Source organism: Mauremys reevesii, linkage group 5 (assembly GCF_016161935.1).
Source record: "Mauremys reevesii isolate NIE-2019 linkage group 5, ASM1616193v1, whole genome shotgun sequence".
NCBI lineage: Eukaryota > Metazoa > Chordata > Testudines > Geoemydidae > Mauremys > Mauremys reevesii.
This window is the reverse complement of record NC_052627.1, coordinates 114,537,190-114,563,329: the sequence shown is the minus strand read 5'-3', so window position 1 is coordinate 114,563,329 and position 26,140 is coordinate 114,537,190. Positions and strand designations below refer to the sequence as shown.

The 26,140-nt window shown below is 38.5% G+C and overlaps 1 protein-coding gene across 6 annotated transcripts in view; it reads right to left on the bottom strand.

Moving 5' to 3' along the window:
- The window catches only part of WFS1 (wolframin ER transmembrane glycoprotein), a 44,760-nt gene that overhangs the window by 14,647 nt on the left and 3,973 nt on the right, over positions 1-26,140 (bottom strand). For 5 of the 6 annotated variants that reach the window (XM_039542103.1, XM_039542104.1, XM_039542102.1 and 2 more), the window contains 2 exons: positions 25,319-25,528; positions 2,262-2,344 (listed from right to left, as the gene is read on the bottom strand). In XM_039542103.1, the coding sequence (XP_039398037.1) occupies positions 2,262-2,344; positions 25,319-25,523 (288 nt within the window). In that variant the 5' untranslated portion in view covers positions 25,524-25,528. Of the gene's footprint in view, positions 1-2,261; positions 2,345-20,961; positions 21,026-25,318; positions 25,529-26,140 lie in introns of those variants that run through there. The other variant, XM_039542106.1, reaches the window with a different exon arrangement.

Genomic DNA, 26,140 nt, shown 5'->3' with positions numbered 1-26,140 from the left:
ACTCTGTGTCACTCCTTCCAAACCCATGTGTTCTGTCTTGGAGTTCCAGTCTTTTCTCTTCAAATTTCCCTTAAAGTCTCTTATTGTATCCTCAGTCTAATATATCCTTTCTTGCTGTCCTCTTCCTCCCATGCTTTCTTTAATGGTTGTTCCTCTCCCATTCTTATCATATGCCCAGCCTATTGCTAGGAGTCCCAAATTCATCTTGCCCCTAATTTCTTCCATGTGCACTGTCTACACTCTGCTTGCCCGCCATTCTCCTACCCATGTCTTCTGCTACCCATGTCTTCTTCCCCCTGACCCCCGCACCATCCCCATAAGACCTACTGTTTCCAAACCATACAGCAGGCAGGGATAAACACAAACAAAATACAATTTTGCCTTCAGTTTGTTACTTAATTGCTGGTCCCACAATACTCCTACCACCTTTTTCACGGGCACCCAGGCACATTGGGTTCTTTTCAGTTTTCAAGATCTCTTCAGGATGGCACTGTGTAGTTCTCAAGTACACAAACTAATTCAGCTTCTCTCCTGAAACTTCAGTCAACCACTTCTCTTCTTCCATCTTGCCTACATGCATAACTTCAGCTTTCTTTGGGTTCACCTTCAAATCATGATCTTCAAACAGATGTCCATTCCGATACCATATTTACTAATTTCTCTTTGCTGTCAGCCAGAATGGACAAATCATCAACACATGTTAGTTTTCTCTGCATCTCCACAAGCTTCACTCTCCTACTATTTTGGCTTATATATTTCTTAATCAACTAGAAATTACAGGTTTTTGTTCTTTGCTGGAATTGCAACCAAACTGAGGGTTCTGGTGTCAAGGATCCTCTAGGTTCAAAATACCATTACCCACAAAGGTGTTGGCTGTTTCAGAGGCTAGGAACTCTTCAGACCGCTCCCTTTTTGAGGCTGCCCTCAAATACGAGGTCTGAAGTATAGGGGTGAGTGTGCAGGATGTTTGCACCAGTTCTAGAGATTATTATTTTTTTACTATTCTGTTGGGCTCTCTCTCTCTCAGTGCAGTAGCACTCATAATTCTCACTCCTGATCCCCACCTCCAATTTTTTTTAAATGTCATTGCATCTCAGCTTAGAAGGGCCATTTGTGAGGGTGAGATGACAGTTCAGTCTCCGTGTCATTCAGGCCTTGTCTACTAAATTAGCACATCTGTTTGACCATATATATGTTTCTATTGATTTAATTTAAGTCAGTAATTTAACAAGTTTAGCTGAAGTGATTTAAAGTGAGGATTAAACTAGTTTACGCGCAACTCCATTAGGTGTTTGTACCGGTTTAGTTAGAATTTTAACCTGATCTAATGAAACTGATGCAATTTTTTAGTATAGAAACACTGTAAAACTGCTAACAAATATCTTCAGAGACAGAACTAAGACTGACTCAATTCTCATAGGCCACTGAGCAGCCAAATGGTAGCTAGTTTCAGTAACTAAAGGGTTTTTTTAAAATGCATTTATTCAGCATAGATGAGGAAAGTTACAGAAAGATCTCAACCCATGTATATAATGCCGTTACTAATCCATCAGGAAACATACTTTGTACATTTTCAAATGGCTCAAGGTTGGTGCTGTTGAGTCATTTGCAAACCTTGAAACAACTCAGAGTTACTGTGTTTATAGCATTCCTCTAGTATTATTCATTATTTGTATTGTTGTAGCGCCTAGGAGCCTTAGTGCTGAATGAGGTTTGCATTTTGTTCCAATGGTAACAAATTGAAATCAAAACAGTATCCAGTAGTCACTATATGGACACTTCCCTCTTATCTCATTGTATTAGATACTGGACAAAAAACAAATGACATTCCCTGCCCCAAGATGCTTACAATCTATAATTAACTTTCACATCTACCCCAAAGGCTGGTACTGGACTGGAACCTGGGAAATCTGATATCCTTCCCAAATAAGGATCATTCTTCCAGGCCAAGAAGCTATTTGGCATTATCTCACTTTGAACAGTTTAAAATTCTAACAAAGGATGTGGTTCAACTGAACCATTTTTAGAAGAGATAATAACTCCACAAGAGTTGGAAGTATGTAGTAACGTTTTCTGAATTGAAACCACAACAATGCTGGATGAAGTTTCGCCAGTGTTCAGAGATGTTCAAAGCTGTTTGCAGTGCTCTCTACAGATATGATTTCAGATACAGCTAACAAACGTTTTATATTATCTATTTATAGTCAATAAATGGCCTCTAAAGAGTATAAAAAAAAAGTAGTGACAACATATAAAATTACCTCTGTCTGGGCCTTTGGTTCTCCAGCTTTGGCCTTTTCAAGCTGATCCTCAAAGAGTACTTCAGGTTCTTCTTTCATGGCTTCTACAAAGCAACCCAAGAACAAAACTGATTTATTAACAATACTCAGTGATTTTTGTGAGTCCTCAGTGCATTTGGCTGGAGAATTTAAGGAGCACACCTAAATGTAGAGCATGATGTTTTATAGAAACAGCAATGCAGTTCTAGCAAGTTATTGCATTTATAGCTGTAATTACTCAAACCATAATTTTCACTGGAATGCGACTCACGATGCAACATTTCCATTTAAAAAAATCCTTTAAGATAATATGAAATTCAGTTATGTTAACCAAGATGTGTCTCAGAAAACTTAAGTGTTATTTGGCATCCTTTACAAATATTAACACATATTGTTAACACTATCTCAACTACTTATATAGGATAAAACTGTCAATCAGAAAAGTTTTCATTATATGTGATAAGTATCTGTATTTGTATTTAACAATACTATGGCTTGTCTGTATTAGTAATCTTGTCACTGTTCAAACCCCCCAAAAAACAAGAGTCCCTTAGCTCTTAGGGAATTTTTCTTTTGGGCAGAAACGGGGCCTTTCAGAGTTTTGAATCAGAGGAATGAGAAGCTACTCTTCAAAAACACATTCAGTGCATCTGAAAGGTCAGTTTTTTAATTCTCGGAGTAAATGAAACACCAGTATCAATGTCTCTTTCTTAAACAACTCATTGTTTTGTATCCTGTCCCACATTTCTGTTTGCCTCCCCATTCTTTTCCACGTTTACCAGATCAGAGTGATTTTTAGCTTTCATTCCTAAAAAGAAAAACAACAATGCTGTCCATGTACCCAGCTAAAAACAAGGTAATCAGATTTTTGCATGATCTTAACTCATTTTGTGTTTATTAGGAATTCCATGACCTGATTTATCTTGTGAATGATGAGCTACTGCCTTCTAGTTTCTTGGAAAAGTTGAAGCTTGGCAGAACTGCGAAAGCTCTGTGAGGATGCATCTTAAAAATTCTCACTAATTTGATTTCAAATATCAAGTGTCAAAATTTAGACGCTCAATATGGATGTGAGTGAGAGAGATTAGGGTGGGGAGGGGAGAAAGAGTTGGAAAAATTACCACTTCACAGGAAGTAAAGCACCTTACCTAGCCAGCCCAGAACTGTAGCCTAGAACTGGCGGGGAAGAGTTTCCAAAAAAACTTCGTTACTCATTGGGATGAAACAGACCATTCAACATTTGTCATGACAAATGAAAGAGACAGCCAATAGCCCAGTGGTTAGGGTACTCACCTGGGATGTGGGACATCAAGGTTCAAATCCTTGCTTTGCCTAACTTGTATCAGGGACTTGAACCTGGGTTGTCTCCCATAACCCAGGTGAGTGCCCTAACCGCTAGACTATTGGCTATTCTGGGGGCTCTCTCTCCATCTGACCTAAGCAGCCTTCCTGTTGAAAGTTTTGTGAAATTCATTCACAGATTCCAAGGCCAGAAGGGACCATTGTGCTCACAGGACACAGAGCTTCCCCAAAATAATTCCTAGAGCATATCTTTTAGAAAAAACAGTTTATCTTGAATTTAAAATCGTCAGCGATGAAGAATCCACCAAAACGCTTCGTAAACTGTGCCAATGGTTAATTGCCCTCACTGTTAAAAATTTACATCTTATTTCCAGCCCGAATTTGTCTAGCTCCAACTAGCTGGATTGTGTTGTACCTTTCTTTGCTAGATTGAAGAGCCCATTATCAAATATTTGTTCCCCATGTAGATACTTATAGATTGTAATCAAGTAACCTAACATTTTTTGTTAAGCTAAATACACAGACTCCAGGACCTCAATCTAAGGGCTTGTCTATACTGCAAGCTAAATCAGTGCCGCTGCGATCGATGCAGCAGCGTTGATTTAGCAGGTCTGGTGAAGATGGAAGAGCGCGCTCCCGTTGACTTCAGTAGTCCACCTCCACGAGAGGCGGAAGGTAAGTTGGTGGGAAAGCGTCTCCCACCAATATAGCATGGTGCAGAAACCGTGTTAGGTCGACATAAGCTACGTCACTCAAGGGTGTGTGATTTTTTCACCTCCAAGCAACTTAACTTACATTGATTTAAGTGGCATTGTAGAACAAGCCTAAGACAAATTTTCTAACCCTTGTGGATCTTCTCTGAATCCTCTCCGATTTATCAACACCGTTCTTGAATTGTGTGCACCAGAACTGGACACAGTATTCCAGCAGTGGTCGCACCAGTTTCAAAATAACCTCTACTTCTACTTAAGATTCCCATTTATGCGTCCCAAGATTGCATTAGCTTTTCTGGCCAGAATCATGCAGGGAAGCTCATCGTCAGCTGATTATCCACCATGACTTCCCAATCTCTTTCAGAGTCACTGCTTCCCAGGATAGAGTCCCCCATCCTATAAGTATGACCTACATTCTTTGTTCCTAGATGGCTACATTTACATTTAGCTGCATTAAAACACATATTGTTCACTTGCACCCAGTTTACCAAATGATCCAGATTGCTCTGAATCAGTGAGCTGTTCTCTTCATTATTTACCACTGTCCCAGTTTGTGTCATCTGCACATTTTATCAATGATTATAATTTCTTCCAAGCCATTGATAAAACTGAAATAGTGTAGGGCCAAGAACTGATCCCTGCAGGACTTCACTGGAAATACACCCAATCGATGACGATTCCCCATTTACAATTACATTTTGAGATTTGCTAGCCAAATTTTAATCCATTTAATGTTTGCCATGTTATTTTTATATCATTCTTGTTTTTTTAAGCAAAATGTTGTGTGATACCAAGTCAAATCTTTGGAGAAGGATAAGTATGATAACACTGTTAGCTATATCTATTAACACTATTAGCTATATGTGAGTTTTAAAACTGTTCTGATAACGTTTAACAGAGTAAACATAGGTAAAACTGCACATGTAAGAAATTGCAGCGTAATCACGTCTGTGAATTAAAAACAGATAAAGTCGTTAGAAAGCTAGAAAAGATGGGTTTGAAATAACTCTAGACCGGTACTGACAGGAAAGGAATGTTAACATGAAAATGAGACACTAATACAGATGTATAAGAAAAGATTGTACCTTAAACAAAAAAATGAGTATATAGGGAAGGATTTAAAGGATGTTCAGGAAACTAGTATAACAGGACATCTGATTAGGAAAGTGGAAACAGCTAGCAATTAAATGTGGGTGGGAGGGGGAGAACACCACAAACCATCCTAATATATCAAAGGCAATGACCTGTTTGTGGCATGGCAATTTCTTAATACAGGAACTGTAGATAGGACTAAAGGAAATTCAAGGTGGGAAAATGCCTGGGGTTCATAACAAATAAGATGTTGGAATAATGGACAAAAATAAAAGGAGTAGATTGGTGCCAGATTAGCCGCTACTCAAGAGTCTATTATGCTGAGAAAAGATGCAAGCTAGATAAAACATGGATCATTCCTACGGTACTAGCAGCACCACGTGAGGCATTAAGAGTGTATAGTGTTTGGATCATAGATATACTGAAACCTATCATGGTTAAAGGAATATGTCCCTCATCCTGAGATACTGTTAAGGATGGGCTAGGGGAGTTGGGAAAGCCCCAGATTCCTCATGTTGTTCCAAGAGGTGTGGTACATCTGGTTATGTCGTGATGTACTGCAGAGTCCATTCCAGCACCTAGGTTCACCTAGGATGAAGAAACCTGAAATTGCATAATATGGCTGAGGCAATGGGGAACAAGGTCCTGCAAAGGCTGGAGAAGCCAAATATTGGATAACCTTGTGGGTCGGATACTTCTAATATGGGACACAAACATGTTGTTATGACTGGCCACTGTTCCGTTTAGTTCCAATAAAGGTTACTGGAATAGCGGATAAGGTAAAATTTTTTCAGTTCCCCAGCATGAAAACACAATGTATCAGCTGAAGCTGGTGCTGCCCTAGACTCTGTGGTACAGCTAAGCAGAGTTGTCCCACCACTGCATTTAAATGTGCAGTCCTTAATGAGCAGACATCCAGAACATTCACTAACCTTAAGATAGGAAAGTCGAAATATTCAAAGTGACATAAATATACTGGGAGATGCCCCATGGTGGGAGTTAGCATACAATATTGAGGGAACATATGTGGATATGGATATCATCAATGGGTTTGTAATTGTGCAAGTCATACTAATAGCAGTGTTAAATGCATTGATTTGAATTTAAATTAAATTGAAGTTAAATTTGCATTGGTTGGGAAAGAAGAGATGTACATGAAATACAGGTTTTGCTGAAAACAGCAAGGATCCTATGGCTTCGTGGTGGGAAGTGTTGGGAGGGAAGGCATATTTAGCACTGATAGAAGTCTGAGAATTTGAAGAGTCTCTTTTGATAACATTAAAGAGCATGTGCATAAGAACAACTGTGCATATATAAGAAATTGTAGAGTCATCATGGTTGTGAGAAAAAGAAAAGATAAAAGTAACTAAAAAGCTAGGTAATGCCAGTTTGAACTAACGTTAAATCAGTACTGACAGGGAAGGAAAGTTAACATGGAAATGAGACACTAATACGTATGTATAAGAAAAGATAACAAAAGACTTATAAATAAGTTTGTGTAACAAAGAGAGGTTTAAGCTGTATTGTCCATTGCACTGTCCACTTGCTGAATGTTTTGACGTAATAAATTTGTTAGACTGTCTGCTGAGTAAGTGAATCTAAATCCAACATTAATTTTTAGTTCTGTGATCATTCCTCTTTATTAGACCTTGCCCTAACAGAAAGAAGCCACTTGGGTTGGCTGCAACACTTTTTAAGTTAGGAAACTGCCATGTATAGAATTTAGAAATTCCAAGGTTTTTTTTTAGTATTGGCAGCAACAGATCTCCAGCAAAATGTCACTCAGACTGAAATCCCCCATGATTACACAGCGTTTCCCCCCTACACGTTATACATAGGTGCATAAGAAGATGGTCATACTGTTCCTTAGCATGATTTGTGGTCTGTAGCAGATACCAACTATTACTCCATGATACACTCCTGCTAAAAGTTTAATTTCTGCCGAAAAACTGTTTTGTCAAAAGATTCCCAACCAGTTCTACCGTAGCCACATGTGAGCTGCAAGTTCCAAAGCTGATTCCAAAACCTCACCTGCACCACACAATCTTACAAGGTCAGCAGGCACTGCACTATACTGGGTAAGCTTCATATTTAAGGCATAAGCAGAATGAGAAGACAGGGTTAGTAAGTGTTTCATAATCATAGGAAGAGATTTAGAGAAACATACTGGTATCCTCTCAAAGAAACTGACCTCAGCCTCTGTCTAACATGGATGGCAATAATGGAGGGCTTCAGCAAGCATGCCATCTAAACGAGGCACTGTGTCATGTTAGTTATTTTCAAAGAAGGGGGAGATATGAGGACAACACACAAAATTGCAAATTAGCTAAATAAAAAAAATCACACCAAAACAGCATTTCAGAACCTCTAAATCTCACTGGTACTCTTTCCAATTAAGATCTGGCAGGAAGTCAATTGTTTCATTTAACTGGCTATATTTTAACATGAGCACACCATGAAATAAGTACTCTGAGACCTCCACCATGTCACAGTTTTGTCTACCAACCTTTACTTGGTAGAAGTCTAATATTTTATAGTATGTCATCTAGCTAGATGGTGTACATAATCATCAATCACTATCATCATCCAGTTCTTTATCTTTTCAGATAACGATTCATATATTAGTGCAAAACAAGTAAATATTATCCCACTTAAATTAACTGATAAAGTATTCTTTATTTTAGATATAACCTAGAGAGCTGAACACTGAAGTGGATGACTTTCCAGATGGCAATGCTCAGCTGCTGCACTCCACTCATGGGCTCAACTTACAAACAAAGAAATTACTGAAAACAAACCGCATAATGTTTAAAGAAACTGGAATTTACCTCACTCTACCTATCTCAGTCATAAAACATGGGTAAAGATTACGCCTCTCTTTCTGATTTTTATTTTTAAAATAAAGACAGCTTTAGTTTAATCATAATTTGCAGCCATACTGGTCCTGGTCCCCATCCCCAACATTTTTCTATCCCTCATTACACTTCTTGGATAAAGTGAAAATACTGTAGCAGTGTTACTTAGTTATCTAAAGCAAAATTGGAAAGTCTCTAAAGGGAAAACCACTATAACTGGTTTGGTAGCACTAAGTCTGAGCACTGTTCAGATTATCTCAATACACTTTACAAAAAGTTAAGTGATTTTTTTGTTTTTAAACACAACACAAAATGAGGCACCGAAAGTGATGTGTCAAAAACCATGCGATGGGCCAGATGCAAAGACAGGACTACAGTTCAGATCTGATTTTCAGCATCCTGTTCTAACCCAATAGGCCACTCTGAACCTCTCTTCATACAAAAATATCGCAATATATCTCATTTCCACGTATGTTCTATAAACATCAATAGATGGGAACGATGGTGGGTATAATAAACAATTAAGATACATCCTTAGGCTGTGTTCTGTAGTGGTAGAACAGAGGTGAAAAGCCCACATCTGGCATGTTCTGGAGAGACTAACTGAGCAAGGCTTAAAATATTAGCAAGAAAGACCAGCAGAACATTAGCCTTATTGAGATTTGAAAGAAGAAACAGTATGTTTCCTTTGTCTACTGGCAGGCCTGACACAAAAGATTGAATGAAGGGATAAAGTCTAAAAGATTCAAGTTGGGTGGTTGCCAATTTAGGTCAACCACTGAAGTTAAAAGCACCAAGAAACATTTGAGAACTAGAATGGATGATGGAAACAACAACTTTTCAAACATTGGGAGGACAAACACCACACAAGAGCAACTATGCCAATCTTAAAATGGTTCAGTGACAGTTTGTAATCTATCATCCTTGTTCCTTAACATGCATTTCATTAGAAAATCTCTTGATGTGTATTACTCCCACACTAAAGTGTTACAATGGGAATGCTGTCAGTAAAAGCTTTTAGTTTCCAGCCTCACTAAAAACATTGAATTTTTTTAAATGCCAAATTCTACTCCATCTTGAATATAAAAATTTTCCAGAAAAAATGAATGCTCCATGCATAAAATTTCATGCATCTTTTCTGATAATTAATACAGATTCTTCTGGCTGTTTGGTATCAGTAGAGACATCTATCAGTTACTGCTCTACGTAACAGCATTGGCCTGAGGGATGATCATTCATGTGACAGGATGCAAGTGAAGACAACTGGGCAGGTGTTGCTTGTAACCCACCTACAAGATAAAGCAGAGAGAAAGGACAGTTTTCAGTAGATAGGGCAGTAGCCTGGAAAGTGAGAGATCCTGGTTTGATTTGAGAGTTCCAGGTGCAATTCCCAGCTCTGCCATGGACTCCCTCTCTATGAATTTGAACAAATCACTTAATTTCTCTGTGCCTCAGCTTCCCAGCCACTTCTCTCTTCTGAGATAAATATATTAAAGATTATGTGGTGTTCAGATGCTATTGGGATGAGGGCCATATAAATACCGTAGCTAGAGAATTCCTTTTGAAATGTAATGTTATTGTCAGATGATTTTCGATGCATAACAGTTGCTATAATAAATTAACTATAAAGTGCAATAAAGTTATCTCAGGCACAAGATTTTTTGTGAAGCACCTTTTTGCTTTTCTTAGCTCGCCATTGCAATGGAACACAATAAATGGCAGTCACTAAACTGAATGATGACCATTTTTCTGCAGGCTGCTACAGAAAGGTGTCAGGTCATCTTTACCCTTTTGGTCTATAGAAGGACAGCATCCGTCACGTAATTTGTCATATGGTAAATCCACATTATACTAAGTAAACATTTACTTACAATATTTTGCTCCCATTTAGAAGCCAGTTTTATTTCTTGAACTCCCCTAAGCTGAATACAAACATCAAAAGACTTACTCAGAAAACAAAGTGTTCTCTTCAAATATTGCACAAACCAAGAGGAAACAAACACCCTGAAGGGTCTAAAGAAATGGGTCCAAAATACGGGCTACTAGTTTTTCACATCATTTGTGTGCTAAAGAAGTGTGTCGAAGTTGAGGCAAATACAAATGATTTCTGAAGTGCATGGGAGTGAGCAGATGCAGATTTTCCACTCTGCTGCTTTTATGCCCTCATGTTACTAAAAGATATTTTGATCCCTGGATGGCTGCTGAAGTATTTACTGTAGGCATTTAAGTGTTTCATTTAAAGGTTAAAGCTGTCACATCAAATATGCTTCAGAAGGAGGATTCAGAGTTATTTAATCAGAAATGCATTGTGAACGGCTATTGAAAACCCCCCATAATGAAACCTATAAGAGGTGGTATATTTCACAATATCAGGAATTGTGTACAATTTTTTTTAAACTCTTCCAAGTTTCAACAAACTAACTGAAATCAGATTTTAAGCTATTATTGAGATACGGCTATTAGACCAATTTCTGTCAAAAGGTAAACACATTTATATAAATTCTCATAAAAGACTTTCAAAATACAAGCTAAATGTAAATATAGTTTTTTATATAATAGAATAAGTAGAGCAAAGCTACCAGACCATTATCCTTATTTGGTTTTTAGAATTTTATACAGTACTTCACATATGGTATTTGCTTGAAAAAAATAAAGACATAAATTACATTTACAACTACGTAAAAATATATTTGTTAAATATCCATTAACTATAACCTGTCTTAATAAGACTAACGCAGAGTGGCACTCAAATATGTTACAATAAATTCTGTGAAAGTTATCCTTAACTTTAGTAGAAGCAGGCACTTATTTTTACAGCATCTATCCCCCAGCCATCCCATTCCACTTATCTGCAAAATTTAAGAGAGAATACGGTAGTAAAATCTTAGGTATTAAAAACATGACTACACTGCATTTACTAGTAAATACTAAGGATAATTAAACTACATTTGCGAAAATTAAAAGCACATTATGATTAGGCTTGGCAGAATCTGATTTGTTATAATTTTGGTAGATATTATCTATGTTTATTTTTAAGCATTTTTTTCAGAAGTTTATTTAAATTTTCATAATCACAGGAAATTATGGGGCAAAGACAATAATTATTTAATGAGAATAGAGACAGATTAAAAAGTTCAAGCTTTATAGCCATTAAAACACAAATTGTCAACATCATTTGTCAAAACAAGCAGAGTAAATAACCTTAAATCAAACTATTAAATTCTCAAGCAGCATTATTTTGCCTATCGGTCAATTTCAATTATGATCAATAGAAATATTTTTTCATGGGTTTGTGGGTGTTGGGTGAAACGGACATTTACCAACATTTACAAATAAAAATCTAATCCTTCCAAGCCTAATTATGATGCAGTACATCCTCTCCTCCACCCCCCCATATTTGTTCATTTATTTGCTAATTTACAGAAGCCAGAAGTCTGCTATGTGTCTCCTAGTCAGATTGAGCTTGTGATGTTTTTACTGCATAACATCTACGTAAAAAATATGGAGAGAAAACTTTGATTAAGCACTGTGTATGAACACCATCTTCGGGAGACAGCAAGATAATCCTCTTCAGCATTAACAGAGTCAGAGTTTAAGGCCAGACAGGACGACCAGATCATGATGTGAGATTTCCTATATAGCACAGACCACTGAACACCTTCACACTATACCCAACAACCACAATTAGACCAAAGTATTACAGCGGTCACAAGATTAAACTATATAAATATTCAAAAAAGAGCATATACATCTGGAAGGGGCAAGCCTTTCTGATGCAAGAGTCTAAGATGTAAAAGATTTCCTAGGTTCACCAAAACTAAAAAGGGCAAGAAATACCTATGATTATAGGTTATACTATATTACATATATATATTATCCTGTCTAATTTCACAGTGCAAGTCAATGGCAGCGGAATTCCAGATTCGCCCATTCCCATTGTAGGGCAAGATGGAAGTGTAAGTCAGTTACAGTAACTAAGTTGACTCTAGTCACATACATCAATTTAAAGCTGAACAGCAGAAAGTATATTACACAGACATATTAACACATACTTCAGAACATACTACCATTGTTTTTCTTTAATGCATGTTGCATTTTATATTACAGGTATTTATATGTTGCCCTCTACTGTAGCAGGTTGGTCCCTTCCATTTGTGAATTTTAAAGTGCTTTACGAAAGGTTAGGTATTAATATTCGTCTTTTACTGGTAAGGAAACAGGTAGAGATTAAGTGATGTGCATAAAGTCACAATAATAAATCAGTGGCAGTCAGAAATAATAACCACAACAACTGCCTCCTATCCCTGTTCTAACCACTAGACAACGCTTTCTCCCCAGGAAAAGAAAAAAGCTTTCCAGGTCATTTTTTAAATTAAAGTTATTTAACATACATAGAGAGATAATGCAGTACAAAGCACAAAGGAAGGAGAAATAAGCATGTTTACTGGGTACCTACTTACCAACTATAGCAGCCTACATATGGGGCGAAGGGGTTTCTAGGTGTAGGAGGGGTGTCAAACCCACAACCTTCAAAAATCAAAAATCATGAGCCTTTACCATTTGAGCTAAAGAACTTCTTGTTTGGCTGTGAGAAAGTGATCAGCTGTACAGTCAGTGGGGCTAGAGGGAGTCATGCTTTCACACATACCAAGCCAGTGTATTACACAAACACAGGTCAAGGATCTGAAGTCCTTTTGGACTGGAAACTTCAATAAATTATTAGATGACATGAGCACCAACTTGTGCACTAAAGAAGCTTCTCAAACAGGAAGCAATAAGGGAGGTAAAATATTCATTTGCAGTATATGTAACTTTAAAAGAAATTATAGGTTTTACAAGTGAATGTTAACACTGCATGGAAAATACTATTGAACAAAAGATCTTAATGCATTAGGTGACACCCACACTAAGTGTATGAGGGAAACCTGCTTGGCATACCCAATTTTCATGATCACGACTACAAGCATCGTATGTGGGCTCAGAGGAGACAGTGACAAGGACTTGTAGAAGGAGGAAGAAATCAGTGTTTGGAAAAATTTTAGATGGCAAAATATGAAAAATTCTGTACTAGATTCACATTTTAACATCACAGCAGATACTTCAGAAACACCTTCTCATAGTCAAGGAGAGCCAAGAAATCAACTGCAGCTATATGTGTAAATATGCAAGTTAAGTTCACACTTGGCCAATAGTAACTAGCTTCCAGTCTATTTAATACATAGCTAGAAAAAATGTAAATATGAGTGTTTTTGCATCATGTACAAAGATGCTTGCCACAAATCTGGCATTTGCCCTGATAAAACTCACAAGCAAGGGGGTCAAATAAGAGTTGTACAGGAAGCATTAAGTCATAATGTGTTCCTGTTAACTCACATCAGAAAGAAATCTTGTAGTCACCATGCCTAGTTCTCTGAAAACTTCAGCTCACTGTTCAGCAGCGATCGAAAAAGGCTAACAATGTTAAGAGCTATTAAGAAAGGGAAAGAAAATAAGAAAAAAATAGCATCATGTCACTATATAAATCCATGGTGTGCCCACACCTGGAATACTGTGTCCAGTTCTGGTCAACCCTTGTCAAAAAGGATATAGTGGAACTGGAAAAGATTCAGAGAAGTGCAACCAAGATGGTCAAAGGTATGGAATGGCTCCAAACAAGGAGAGACTAAAAGGATTAGAGCTAGTCATCTATTTTCTAAGCTGACCAAGGTGGATATGATAGAGGTCTATAAAGTCATGAATGGTGTGGAAAAAGTGAACAGAAAAGTGTTTTTTGCCCTCTGACTCAATACAAAAACCAGGAGTCACCAGATAAAATACAAATAAGAGCAAGTACTTTCTCACACAATGCACAATTAATCTGTGGAACGCATTGCCTTGAGATGTTGTGATGGCCAAAAATATAACTGAATCCAAAAAAGATGTTCATGTAGGATAGATCCACCAATGGCTATTAGCCAAGAGCATCAGGGATGCAACCCCATGCTCAGGGCAACCTAAACCTCTCTCTGCCAGAAGACAGGAGGGAAAGACAGGGATGGATCACTCGATAAATTGCCCTGTTCTGTTTGTTCCCTCTGATTCTCTGGTTTTGGTCACTGCTGAAGACAGGATGCTGGACTAGATGGACCATTGATCAGACCCAGTACGGCTGTTCTTATGTTCTTCCTCCTCCACCACCACCAACAGCTTCCAACTGTTACTAGTACAGCATCTGCTGCTGTTGCTTTAAGGACAGCATCAACGCAGCTTAGAATGTTATATGTTCAGTTATGGCAGACAGACAGAATTTTCCTGAAGAATATAAGCAAGAGAAGGAAATGGGAATTTGTTTAACACTTTCCTCAGTCAGCAAAAGCTGAATGGAATTTAATCGGACATGAAAAGGAACTTTTGTTTCCTGAGGGAGTTCCCTTTGCCAAACATCAAAGGCCTGCTGCAAACAATGGAGGGCTGAGAGCTTCTCAAAGAAAAGGTAACAAGAATATTTGATAATGGAAAGAGCTAGGCAGACTATGGGTAAGACTATGAGTCAGTCACAGATTCTGTGATTTTACAAGACCTCCATGACTTCCTGCAAATTCCAATAATTCAGCCCCGCGGCGTTGGGACTCTGGCTTCAATAAATCCACAATTTATTGTTTATTATCCATGTCCAATCTGTGACTTTACAAAAATACCCATGCCAAAATCATAGCCTTAAGTATAGGGTCACTATTAGCTACCCCTCATAATAATATTGAGCTGAGATGGCAACCTCTCTCATCCCACATGTTGAGAATTCAAAAACAAAAATAGTGTGTGCTTGTTTAGGATGGAAGTAGCACCACTCAGGAGAAAAAAAAAGAGAGAGAATTACAAAGTGATGCTGCATTGCACTCTATCCAGTAACAGCCTGTGGTTCTTTAATTGGGATGATTTGAGCAATGAAATAAGCTACTTTTAAACTCCCATCCAGATTCTAGATGCAGATAAAAACATATAACAAAATAAAAGATTTACTTTACAAACAGGTGCTGCGGAAAACGTAGCTACAAAATATAAGTAAAAGTAAGGAGTTTGACATATTGTCCCTTGGGAGGGCAAGATTGCTAGAAGTATGATTTAAAATGGTTCTCTCTGGTGCAGATTTAGACTATTATCAATGCACTTTTTGAAGAGTGATCTGTACATTCTGTAACAAAAATTAGTGTTCTAATAGCTTTTAAGTGTCATCAGATTGTACTATTAAGCATTCAGAAGAGCCAGTTTCAGCCTCCCTGGAGAAATACTCCTACTCACATTCCACAGGTTCCAAAAAGTTCTCTACTGTTCTGCATTGCGCCTATATAGGAATGAAGTATTTAAAAGCAGATCTTGAGCATTATGTTCACACACATGCTTTATAGTATAAGGAAAGCATGCACATTGACGCAGACCCTGACTGGAGATGGTCACAACCTATTTTTGCAAAACATTACTGCTGTTCTTCAGCTTGCTCTAGCCTTGAACTCAGTAGCTGCTCATTCATGAGGGTAGACTTTTTTTGCATGGGTGGGTTCAAGACTTATTGGTTCCAACTGAGCTCTGTGCAGGCACAGAGGTCTAACAAAGCAGATCTCATTGCAATATCAAGGTGATATATAAAGGTGCAATATCATATTTTAATTCCACAAATTCAGCTTCCATGTTACATGATCTTAGGGTATGTCTACACTGCAACTGGAGGGTAGGGTATGTCCACACTGCAGCTGGAAGGTGTAACTGCAGCACGTGTAGGATACATTTTGTAGTCTGATTCTTTAGTGGTTAATAATTATTCCTGATTGCCGATGAACACCAATTTAAAGAGCTGGGGGTAGCAGGGTTCTAGTCCCAGAATCAGATACAACAGAATTAAAATTAACAAGTTCAAAATTTGGTGGGAAACCCCATCGTGTACAGCAACACTCACATTGAGGGCAAAGCAAAGCACAATTAGAAAATACAAGAAAGCTCCAAACCAAATAAATAAATAGCAGTAATACAGAATTAGTGATATCTTTGATATCTTTCTCGGCATATGCTCATATACCTATATACTCACATGCTTCCTTTGATATGGTAGTGATAGAGAAAAGACTCGCTCTGTCCCTGACATGCCAATCAAGTCCAATGATCCAGATCCAGATCGACCTACCTGATCAACTCTCTCTACATAGTGGCCTGGTCTATTATAGGGCCTAAAGATTACTGTCATGAATATTCATGCAGGCACCCAGCCTCCCATCTCCACATCTAACTTCCTCACTCTAATAATGTTGGGGTGCCTTTATCTTATAGGTTACCATATTAATGGCTTTACCTTATGACCATAGATGTCAATTAATTGCCAATGCAAATTTGTGGTTAGGCATCTGCCAACAATTTTGTCCTAAAATATCCAAACCTGATATCAGTTTAACGTTCCTGCTGTTGCCTGGTATCTTTACATACAAACCTCCTCCTTAAACACTCTATTCCCAGTTCTCCAAAACCTTGGGGCAACAGTTGGGACATCTATCTATGCTGAAGTTCACAGGTCTCAAGCCTTATGCTAACTTGTTTAAGCCAATGTCTTACAGGAAACAGGCCTGTTGGTTTCTTGCATTACTGCTAAGTAAAATAAAATGCGAAAGCTAGTTCTATGGGCTACAGTTTACACTAAACCCATGGCACTGAGTCTCAGAACCCAGGTCAAAGCATAAGGAAAGCAGCTTAACAGACAATACTAACCATACTAGTAAATAAAATTTAATATAAAGCCTTTTAATACTATAAAAGGCACAGTTAATGTAACCTTTCAAGCAGCATTTCAATTTGTTGAGCAAATTAAGCCTGGAATATATATATATTTTTTTAATACTGTGAATAAAGTATTTTCATGATGAATGTTGTCAGACATTCCATTTTCAGTATCATGTAGGGGCACACTGACAGGGCTGTTAAGAGTCTAGAAACTCAGTCCCGCTTTCTCCAGGAGCAGTAGTGTCTTTGTAGTTATGTTAATTGTCTTAGTCACACCACAACTTCAAATCATCAAATCGCATTAAGCTCCAAAGGGAGCAAGTTCTGCAGCCCCACAAAATGAGGATAAATCATGAAGAGCGCAGTAAAAAAAAGTGTGTAGGTGGAAAAATGAAAGCGGTGATATCATATAGGCTACATATTTTAAAAGTTATCAAAAAAAGCAAGATTCTAAAGGCATTACAAAAAAAATTTGCATTTCTTTCCAGTGTAGCTATTATTGTACAATGAACATTTAAGTCATTTAAAATAATTCACACACACAACTATAATTCTAAAAACAGCTATGCCTTTTTTTTCTGCACAAGATTCTTTTTGCAGACATATCCCTCACCAAACTCTTGATCTCTATATTCTAGGGTCGGGATAAGTCATTAATATAGCCCATAAAACAAAATCTTTATTTAAAAACAATGGATAATTTTTACTTAAAATTTATTACAGAATTTAAGAAACCCAAGCGCTTGAATAGTTAAGATCATAAATCTGGCATTCCCCTCATACATTCATAGATTTTAAAGCTAGAAGAGACAACTATGAACCAGTTTGATCTCCTACACAACACACAATTTCAATAATTCCAGAAATGGAGGGAATTATTCCTCCATTATTACATAAGTGAATAGTACTGAATTACAGTTGAAATAGAGCATCTTTCTAAGAAAGACACACAAACTCAGTTTAAAGATTCCAAGTAATGATCAATGTAGGAAGTTCCACCAGTTAATTACCCTCATGGATAAAAGCTGTGTCACATCCAATTTGATTTTTCCAACTTCAAACCACTGGAACTTTACACCTTTGATCATTACATTAATGGCCAAATGATTAATTATTAGATTACAACCTTAAAATAATAGTACTGATTTGGGTCAGTTACCAGAAATCTCAGAAAACCAGATTTCACACCACAAAAAACAAGACCTTGGAATTTCATTTCACTTTTGAGGAGTAGCCGATGCTGTTTTGGCAGTAGTGAAAGAAAGTATTCTCAGTCAGCTTCACTGGAAAATATTTGTATCCAGTTTTCAAATAATGGGTTGTCTTGAAGGCCACTCCTTGCATCAGCCAATATCAAAACTTCCCCGTGTTTTAATTTTTGTAGTATAATGAGAATTTTGTACGGCAGACAGAGGGATACAAAGAAACATTAGAAATTTATTCCCCCCCCCCCCCCCAAAAAAAACATTTTAACGTTTTACTCTATAAAATTACCTCCAGATGCTATAGTTGTCAAAGATACTTAACTCCACAAATGAAAAGCATAAATATCTTTTGGGACAGGAGTTACCAGAGGAATTAATATTAAATTTTATAATTGAAAATGTCTGCAACTAACTTTGGAGACGCTATTCTCCATATATATTAAGCCACTCACATCTACACTCTCAGGTCTGGTCCCAGAGGCGAAAATAACAGAACAGATAATCATCAAGTGATCCGTCCCGTTGCTTATTCCCAGCTTCTGGCAAACAGAGGCTAGGGACACCATCCCTGCCCATCCTGGCTAATCACCATTGATGTACCTAATTCTTAAACCCTAAAGCCATAACATCCTCAAAATCTTTTCAAACTCCCCAAACAAAGTGTTACACTTTCTGAATCCCCCCTTTGCCTACTAGTCCCCTCAAACCCTGCTGAGTGGTGGAACACAATGGCCATGGCAGGTAAGTATTTCTGCTGTGTACAAGGGAATATGCACAAAAACAATCTCCTTCACTCCATTCTCTGGCTTTCTCCAGGCCCCAGGATGTCCCTATCATTAATGGGGAGGAAGCTTATCAGTCAACATCCTTTAGGAGAGACTGTTGCATTAACTGGTCAAAAGCTATTTGCAAGCTACCACATAAAAGTTATCGTAAGTGGGACGGAGGGTCCAGACTAGTCTTTGTAGCCAATTCCCATGTTCTCCAAGGTATTGTGTACTTTCACTGCCTTTTGCAATTCTGAGGAATGCCAGGACTGTTTTTGTTTTAAGCAGTTACTAGCTTTCCTGTATATTGCAGACACGTATACAGATGACTCATTGATTCCAAGCTCCAGAAGCCTTAATCAATCATGTATGCACATCATTCACTGACAAATTCCCTGTCAAGGCACATTTTTTGCTAAATCAATAGAAAGTTAACTACTCTGATTTTTATTTAGTATTCAGCCAGTACCATTTCTCCCATTCCTAATTTATACACAAACTTATTTCTGCAGGTGCTCTCCAGAAAGACTTTAACCATTCCTGACAGGGGGAGGTGGGAGATGGGAGAGAAAGTTTGTTCTATTGAAAACAGACTATATTTTAGGTTTGCTGAGTCTCTGCCAGTTGCATGTTGAGGTTTACATTCAAATCAGTACTGATTTATATAAAGAAACCTCATGTTATTGTTACCACCCACTGTGAAATCAACTATTTGAAAAACGTTTGAAAAGCAAACAGATTCCCTAACAGCAAATTAATAGAGATACTGAGAAATTGCATGACTTGTTGATGCAAGATCCCTCAACACAAGAGCTTGATCCAAGGGGACTACTTGTATTCTCGAAGTTAAGCATGTGCTTAAGTATTTGTTGGATTGGGGCAGAGTGCTTAGCACCTTGCAGGACTATCCCCTAGATCAAGAGAAAGAAATTACCCAGAAAACACAAGTTCTCTTGACATCTCCATAAGGTTATTATACCCTTAAACACAGCATATACAGATGAAGTTAGGGAAAATATACTACACAGATGCAGAGGATTCCAAGGCCATTGTGATCATCTAATCTGACCACTTATATAATACAGGCTGCAGAATCTCTCCAAAATAATTCCAAGAGTTTATCTTTTAGAAAAACATCCAATCCTGATTTAAAAATTGTCAGTGATGGAGAATCCATCAGGACCTTGGTAAATTGTTCCACAGTTAATTACTCTCACTGTTAAAAATGTATGACTTATTTCCAGTCTCAAATTGTCTAGCTTCAACTTCCAGCCATCGGATAATGTTCTACCTTTCTCTGCTACACTGAAGAGTCCATTATCAAATATTTGTTCCCCAAGCAGACAGTTATAGACTAATCAAGTCATCTCAATCTTCTCTTTGTTAAGCTAAATAGACGTGCTCTAAAATTTTATTGGCAGGCGTATGGAAGTGCTAGAGTCACAAGGGAGTTACGTAGGCCATCCCAGACAAGTGCCAATATGTTTATACCATACTATCAAGGCATACAGAGCTTGAGATACTGTAAGCGTGTTTTAAAGTAACATTCTTAAAAGAACCATAATGTATATAAATTCTCCCTCCTCACAATAAGTCGAAGTCATTACTACTCAGAAATTACTGCTTCTAAATCACTTCAACTACAAATTTAAGTCTGTAGAGTTGACAGAAATATGTAAAATATATGTAATGAGTCAGCTGAAAGTGGTCAGTACCTTTAATGTTTTGCAAATTCTAACTGTATTTCATCTGGAGTTATCTACAATAAGCAGCTCTGCATATATTTCTGAATTACACTTTGGTGGACTTTTCCATTCTCCTCTACCTGTTCACAGTTTCAGTCACCACCAAAAAGGTATTAATGACACACAGCAGCTGCTCCAAGTTACTGACTCCTTAATCCACCCAAGTAAAAAGTCAACCTTTGCCCCTTCATGAGGAGCCTGCTATCTTATGTTTTTCCTTTCAAAAACGGAAAGACTATATAATTCAACATTGATACTTACAGCCTGGATTCCTCATTCTTCCATGGCCCATCAGCAACAAAGCATCTCTCCACTTAAAAACAACTTTAAGATATTCTGATTTCCATCTTTCTCCACTGGGAATACCTTCTCTTTCAGTGTTACTACTTTGCAAAAAACAAATGCATTTTGAGTAACCTATTCTTCTTTGTAACCAGAATCTCTTTAAAACTCTATCCATATCCCTATTTTATGTTTAAACTTTAATGTGTCAAGTTGTAGCAGAGGGAACTTTATTCCCTGTTTCAAATAAGGCTTTAGGTTGGGTTTTGTTGTACGTTTGGTGTTACTTTGGGAGGGATGGGGGGAGGACTTTCCTTTTGAGGGGGGACTTTCCTTCCCCAAAATCCAAGGAACCAGTATTATGGTAGGTAGCATTTGTTGTAGAAAAATTCAAAGAAATGCATAGCGCATTAAATAATTTGACCCAGACAGACACATTGCCTAAATTAAATGTTATCAATTAGGCAGGAAAAAGACTCAAGCATCCTGGTAGACAGTTCAATGGAAACAAGTGCTTAATCTTCAGCAATGTACAAAATGTTGGGGTAAGTTATGAAAGGGACAGAGAATCATACCGAAAACATACTACTACTATATAAATTGATGGTATGCCTGCACCCTCAATACTGTATTCAGTTTTTCTCATATCTCAAGAATAGTAAAAGAAAGAGAAAGGTTCCAGAAAAAAGGGCAACTAAAGTGATTAGAAGTATCAAAAAAGACTTCCAAAATGAGGAGAGTTAAAAGGATTAACACACATAATTTAGAGAAGAAACATAATAGACGTATACAAAATGATTATACAGGTTATTCAGATGCTCCTGTTTATCCTCATAATACAAGAACAAGGGCACATTCAATAAAATGGAGAAGCAACATATTTAAAATCAAAGTAAATGCTTTTTTTAAATTAACAGAATGCATCGGGGGAGGCATAGCTCAGTGGTTTGCGCACTGGCCGGCTAAACCCAGGGTTGCAAGTTCAATCCTTGAGGGGGCCATTTAGGGATCTGGGGCAAAAAACTGTCTGGGGATTAGTCCTGCTTTGAGCAAGGGGTTGAACTAGATGACCTCCTGAGGTCCCTTCCAGCCCTGATATTCTATGATTGTCTCAATTACATCTCTTTGCAGGCCCCTCAGTATTTGACAAAGAGTTTAGTAGGATTTTATAAAATTAGACATTTATACAGAATCAGAAATTACCCAGATTGACTGGAAAGGGAGAATATCATACCTGCCAGCATCCTTTATATAGAATACCAGTAGATTGATAGGAGGTATTTATTTTCATAATTTTGCATAATACACGAATAGAAGCCATGCCTTTCTGTTTTAAAATGATACTATAACAAAAGCTGATACATTTCAATGCTACATTTTTCATATTGTTGCTATTCTCTTCTTCACGTTGAAGAGTACTAAGAAACTGGGGGATGAGGGAGAGGGGAAACAAGTACCTGCCAGCTCTAATCCTAACTTAATAATCACGTAATTAACATCAAAAGTGTCAATTCTTCAACAGCTCTGTACTACTTAATTAGTGGGCGAGATTAGAAAACTGATAATGATATATTAAGGATGCAAATTAGAAAGTCAGGAATTCAACAAATCATTTCCCCCCCCCAAAATTTGCTCACTGGCCCAAGGGAACTGCCTTAATTCCAGAGTTACCCCTCCCTAATTAGGTGAAAACTTTAAATCTGAAAACTGTGGGCATAAAACCAAAGATGTGTTTGCTTAAAATTATGTTTTGTGGCACTCTGGGGAATCAATAATTTAAACGGTTAGAAGTTAGGGAAGCAAAAGGTTAGTTGCTTAGATTGTAAACTCTTACTTGGATCACAGATTCTTTGGTCATGGTCTGTCTTTTTTGTTATTGTGTGTACAGTACCTAGCATGATAGGTCCCTGTTTTCTGATTAAGGCCTCTAGGAACTTCTAAACGAGAAATACAAGTTTAGAGCTGGGATTATTAATATACTTAAATCACTTCAATTTCATATGGAATTCCATCCTAAACCCAGAACAAGAAAGAGCAGCAGTTTGTAGGACTGAGGCCCTACCAGGAAACCCAGCCAAACACATATATGAGTGCTTAGTTTTATGCTTATGAATATTTTCAGGGACTTCAATAGGACTACTCACATTTGTAAAGTTAAGCAAGCGTGTAAGTATTTGCAAGACTCGGGCCCCGATTTAAAAATTTTATTAAAGCTAATGTTAAAAAGTATGTATTAATTAATTAATAAATATTAATTAAAATTAATAAAAAATTTAAATCTGGGCTCAGTCATGCAAATACTTAAAAGAGCTTAAAAAAACAAAAAAAAACCCAGTGGTCTGGTTAAGTCTGGAACACACAGGTGTGGTACGTAGGTGTGATTCCAGACTAAGTTTAAAACCTGACTTCAGGGGTCCAGAATACTGCAAATGGACACGTGTCTCATTGAGGAACTATGGAGAGAGCACCGTCACTTTCCATTACTTTTAATAATTTATTAAGTCTCTCTCTATGCAACTTGAAAGCTCCATCTTGAGTTTCAAAATGTATCATGAATTCTGATCAGAACTCCTACATACCTAACCCAGAGGGTGCAAACTAGGGCCCGTGGGCCACATCCAGCCTGCAGGACCCTTCCCTCTGCCCCTCGAACTCCTGCCAGGGAGCGGGGTCAGGACAGGCTTGCGGAGGAGCCAGCCCAACTCCCCGCCAGTGTGGAGAGCAGGGCGGAATCTAGCCCCTGGCCCATCCCCTTCTGCTCCCTTCCCTTCCTCCCTCCCTCGCAGTTGCAGTTCCCCCAGTGCCTGGAGGCAGCATGGCTGTAGTGACCTGGTGCTCCAGGGCAGCGCACTCAGGGATGGGGAGCAGGGAGAGTTCCAGGGGGGCTGCAGGAAGGTGGTCAAGGGGCCTGGGCCCTGCTGCCAGCAACAGGGGTAGAGCAAGCCAGGGTCCCCGCCACCTCCAGCATGTTTGGCCCTTGACCCCAGCAGCCAAGCCCAGACAGGGAGTGAGCCCTGCCTGACTGCCAGGGAGAGCAGCCAAATGAGCAGGGGAAATGCACAGGGAAAGCACTGAGCCCTGCTTTCCCCCACCCCACAGGTAACATGAGGCAGGGAGAGCAGGGAGGGTTGGATAGGGGGCAGTCAGAGGGTAGGGAGCAGGGGACAGGAGTCCCAGGGGGGATGGTCAGGGGGCAAAAAGCAGGGGTGTTTGGATAGGATGCATGAGTACTGGGGAGCAGTCAGGGTGGGGATCACGGGCACAGCCTCCCCCAACCTTCCCCACCCTGCCCTCCATACAATTTCTTTACCTGATTTGGCCCTAGGGCCAAAAAGTTTGCCCAACCCTGTACTAACCCATCCACATTTTTCCATGTGAATTCATTCAAGAGCATAGGTACACTCATACATACCTACCACAACATGTGGTGTACCTCATCTAGGGCATTTAATTCCCCAGCAACAACTAAGTGGGTGAAGCGAGACAATCACAATACTCTCAGATGAACTCATACAGAAAAATAAAAGAAAAAACACCATATCATCCATGGGTGAACACTTTTCACAAAGCAATCACTGCATATTGAACCTCTCAGATCTCGTCCTCAACAGAAACCTTGCACAACACCTTCTAAAGATAAGCCTGAGAGCTTAATTTCATAACTTTGCTAGCCACTAAAAACTGTGGACTTAAAGACACTGGATTTATGGCTTATTACAACAATCTGTAACCCACTAACCCTCCTTTGTCCTACAAAGGCAAAGTTGTTAACTGCCTAACTCACCTTGAATGGTCTTTTGCAACAAGCATTAACCCCTTATGCTTAACAATCTTGTATATAGCTAACATTGGAGTACCCTTACTAGACCTGAAAAAGAGCTCTGTGTAAGTGCTAAATCTTGTCTCTTTCATCAACAGAAATTGATCCAATACAAAATATTGTCTCACCCTCATTGTCTCTCTAATGTGTAATCTAGTTAATTTTAAGAAGTTAGTTAAAAGCAGTTTCTGCTATCATATTGCCTATGTGCTTGAATCCCCTTATTTTTTGTGGTTAAAAACCCCTCTCTCTTTCTTGTTGCTGTGTGAACACAAACAGAGAAATAGATAAACTACACAGGGGAAACAGTTTATAACAATGTAACAATTCTACACAAAACAAACAAGAAAATTTTTTCTCTCATCTTCCATCTTATAGCATGTAAAAAAATACACACAGGAATGTATTTTTCAAATTGAAGATGTCCCTTCAAGTATAGGAGTTTATTGCAACAATACCTCTAATATCTTGATTTTAGAATATGCAGATCTTGCATAATTAGTATTACAGACTCACCACTTCTTTCAGCTCTGTCCCTGCTGTTAGAATGGCTGGTAGCTGATGGGGAAAAAGTTGCAGAGGACAATGAATCTCCTGAAGGTGAACCAGGTTTCTGATTACTCTCACTATGGCCCACAGTAGCAGCTGCATTTAGCTGAGACCTTCCTTGCTGTGGCTGTGGGTGAGAAGGACTTGAGGAAGGATCAGGATCTGAATCCATTTCAGCTGCAAGCAAAGAGTTAAATTTATAATTAAGAAATAAGCACACACTAATAATTAAGTGACATGCATCTTATGTAAAACCAAAGTGCAAACCTCTTTAATCCAAAATACATGTTATGATTCTTGTTCTGATAATATGTACAAAAAGTCAGAATCAACATAAAAGCATTGACAAGCTTGCTAAGGCATCTTTTACACATGGAATTATTCAGGAATCAGGGGCAGCTCTATGTATTTTGCCACCCCAAGCAGGGCAGTCAGGTGGCTTTCGTCGGCATGCCTGCGGGAAGTCCGCTGGTAACGGGGATTCGGCGGCATGCCTGCGGGAGGTACGACAACCCCGCACCTTCGGCATACCCACCACCGAAACCGCAGGACCGATGAACCTTCTGCAGAAACGCTGCTGAAGGCAGCCTGACTGCCGCCCTCACGGCGACCGGCAGGCCTCCCCAGGCACGCGCTTGGTGCGCTGGTGCCTGGAGCCGCCCCTGTCAGGAATAGCTAGTGCAGGGATCGGCAACCTTTCAGAAGTGGTGTGCCGAGTCTTCATTCATTCACTCTAATTTAAGGTTTTGCGTGCCAGTAATACATTTTAATGTTCTTAGAAGGTCTCTT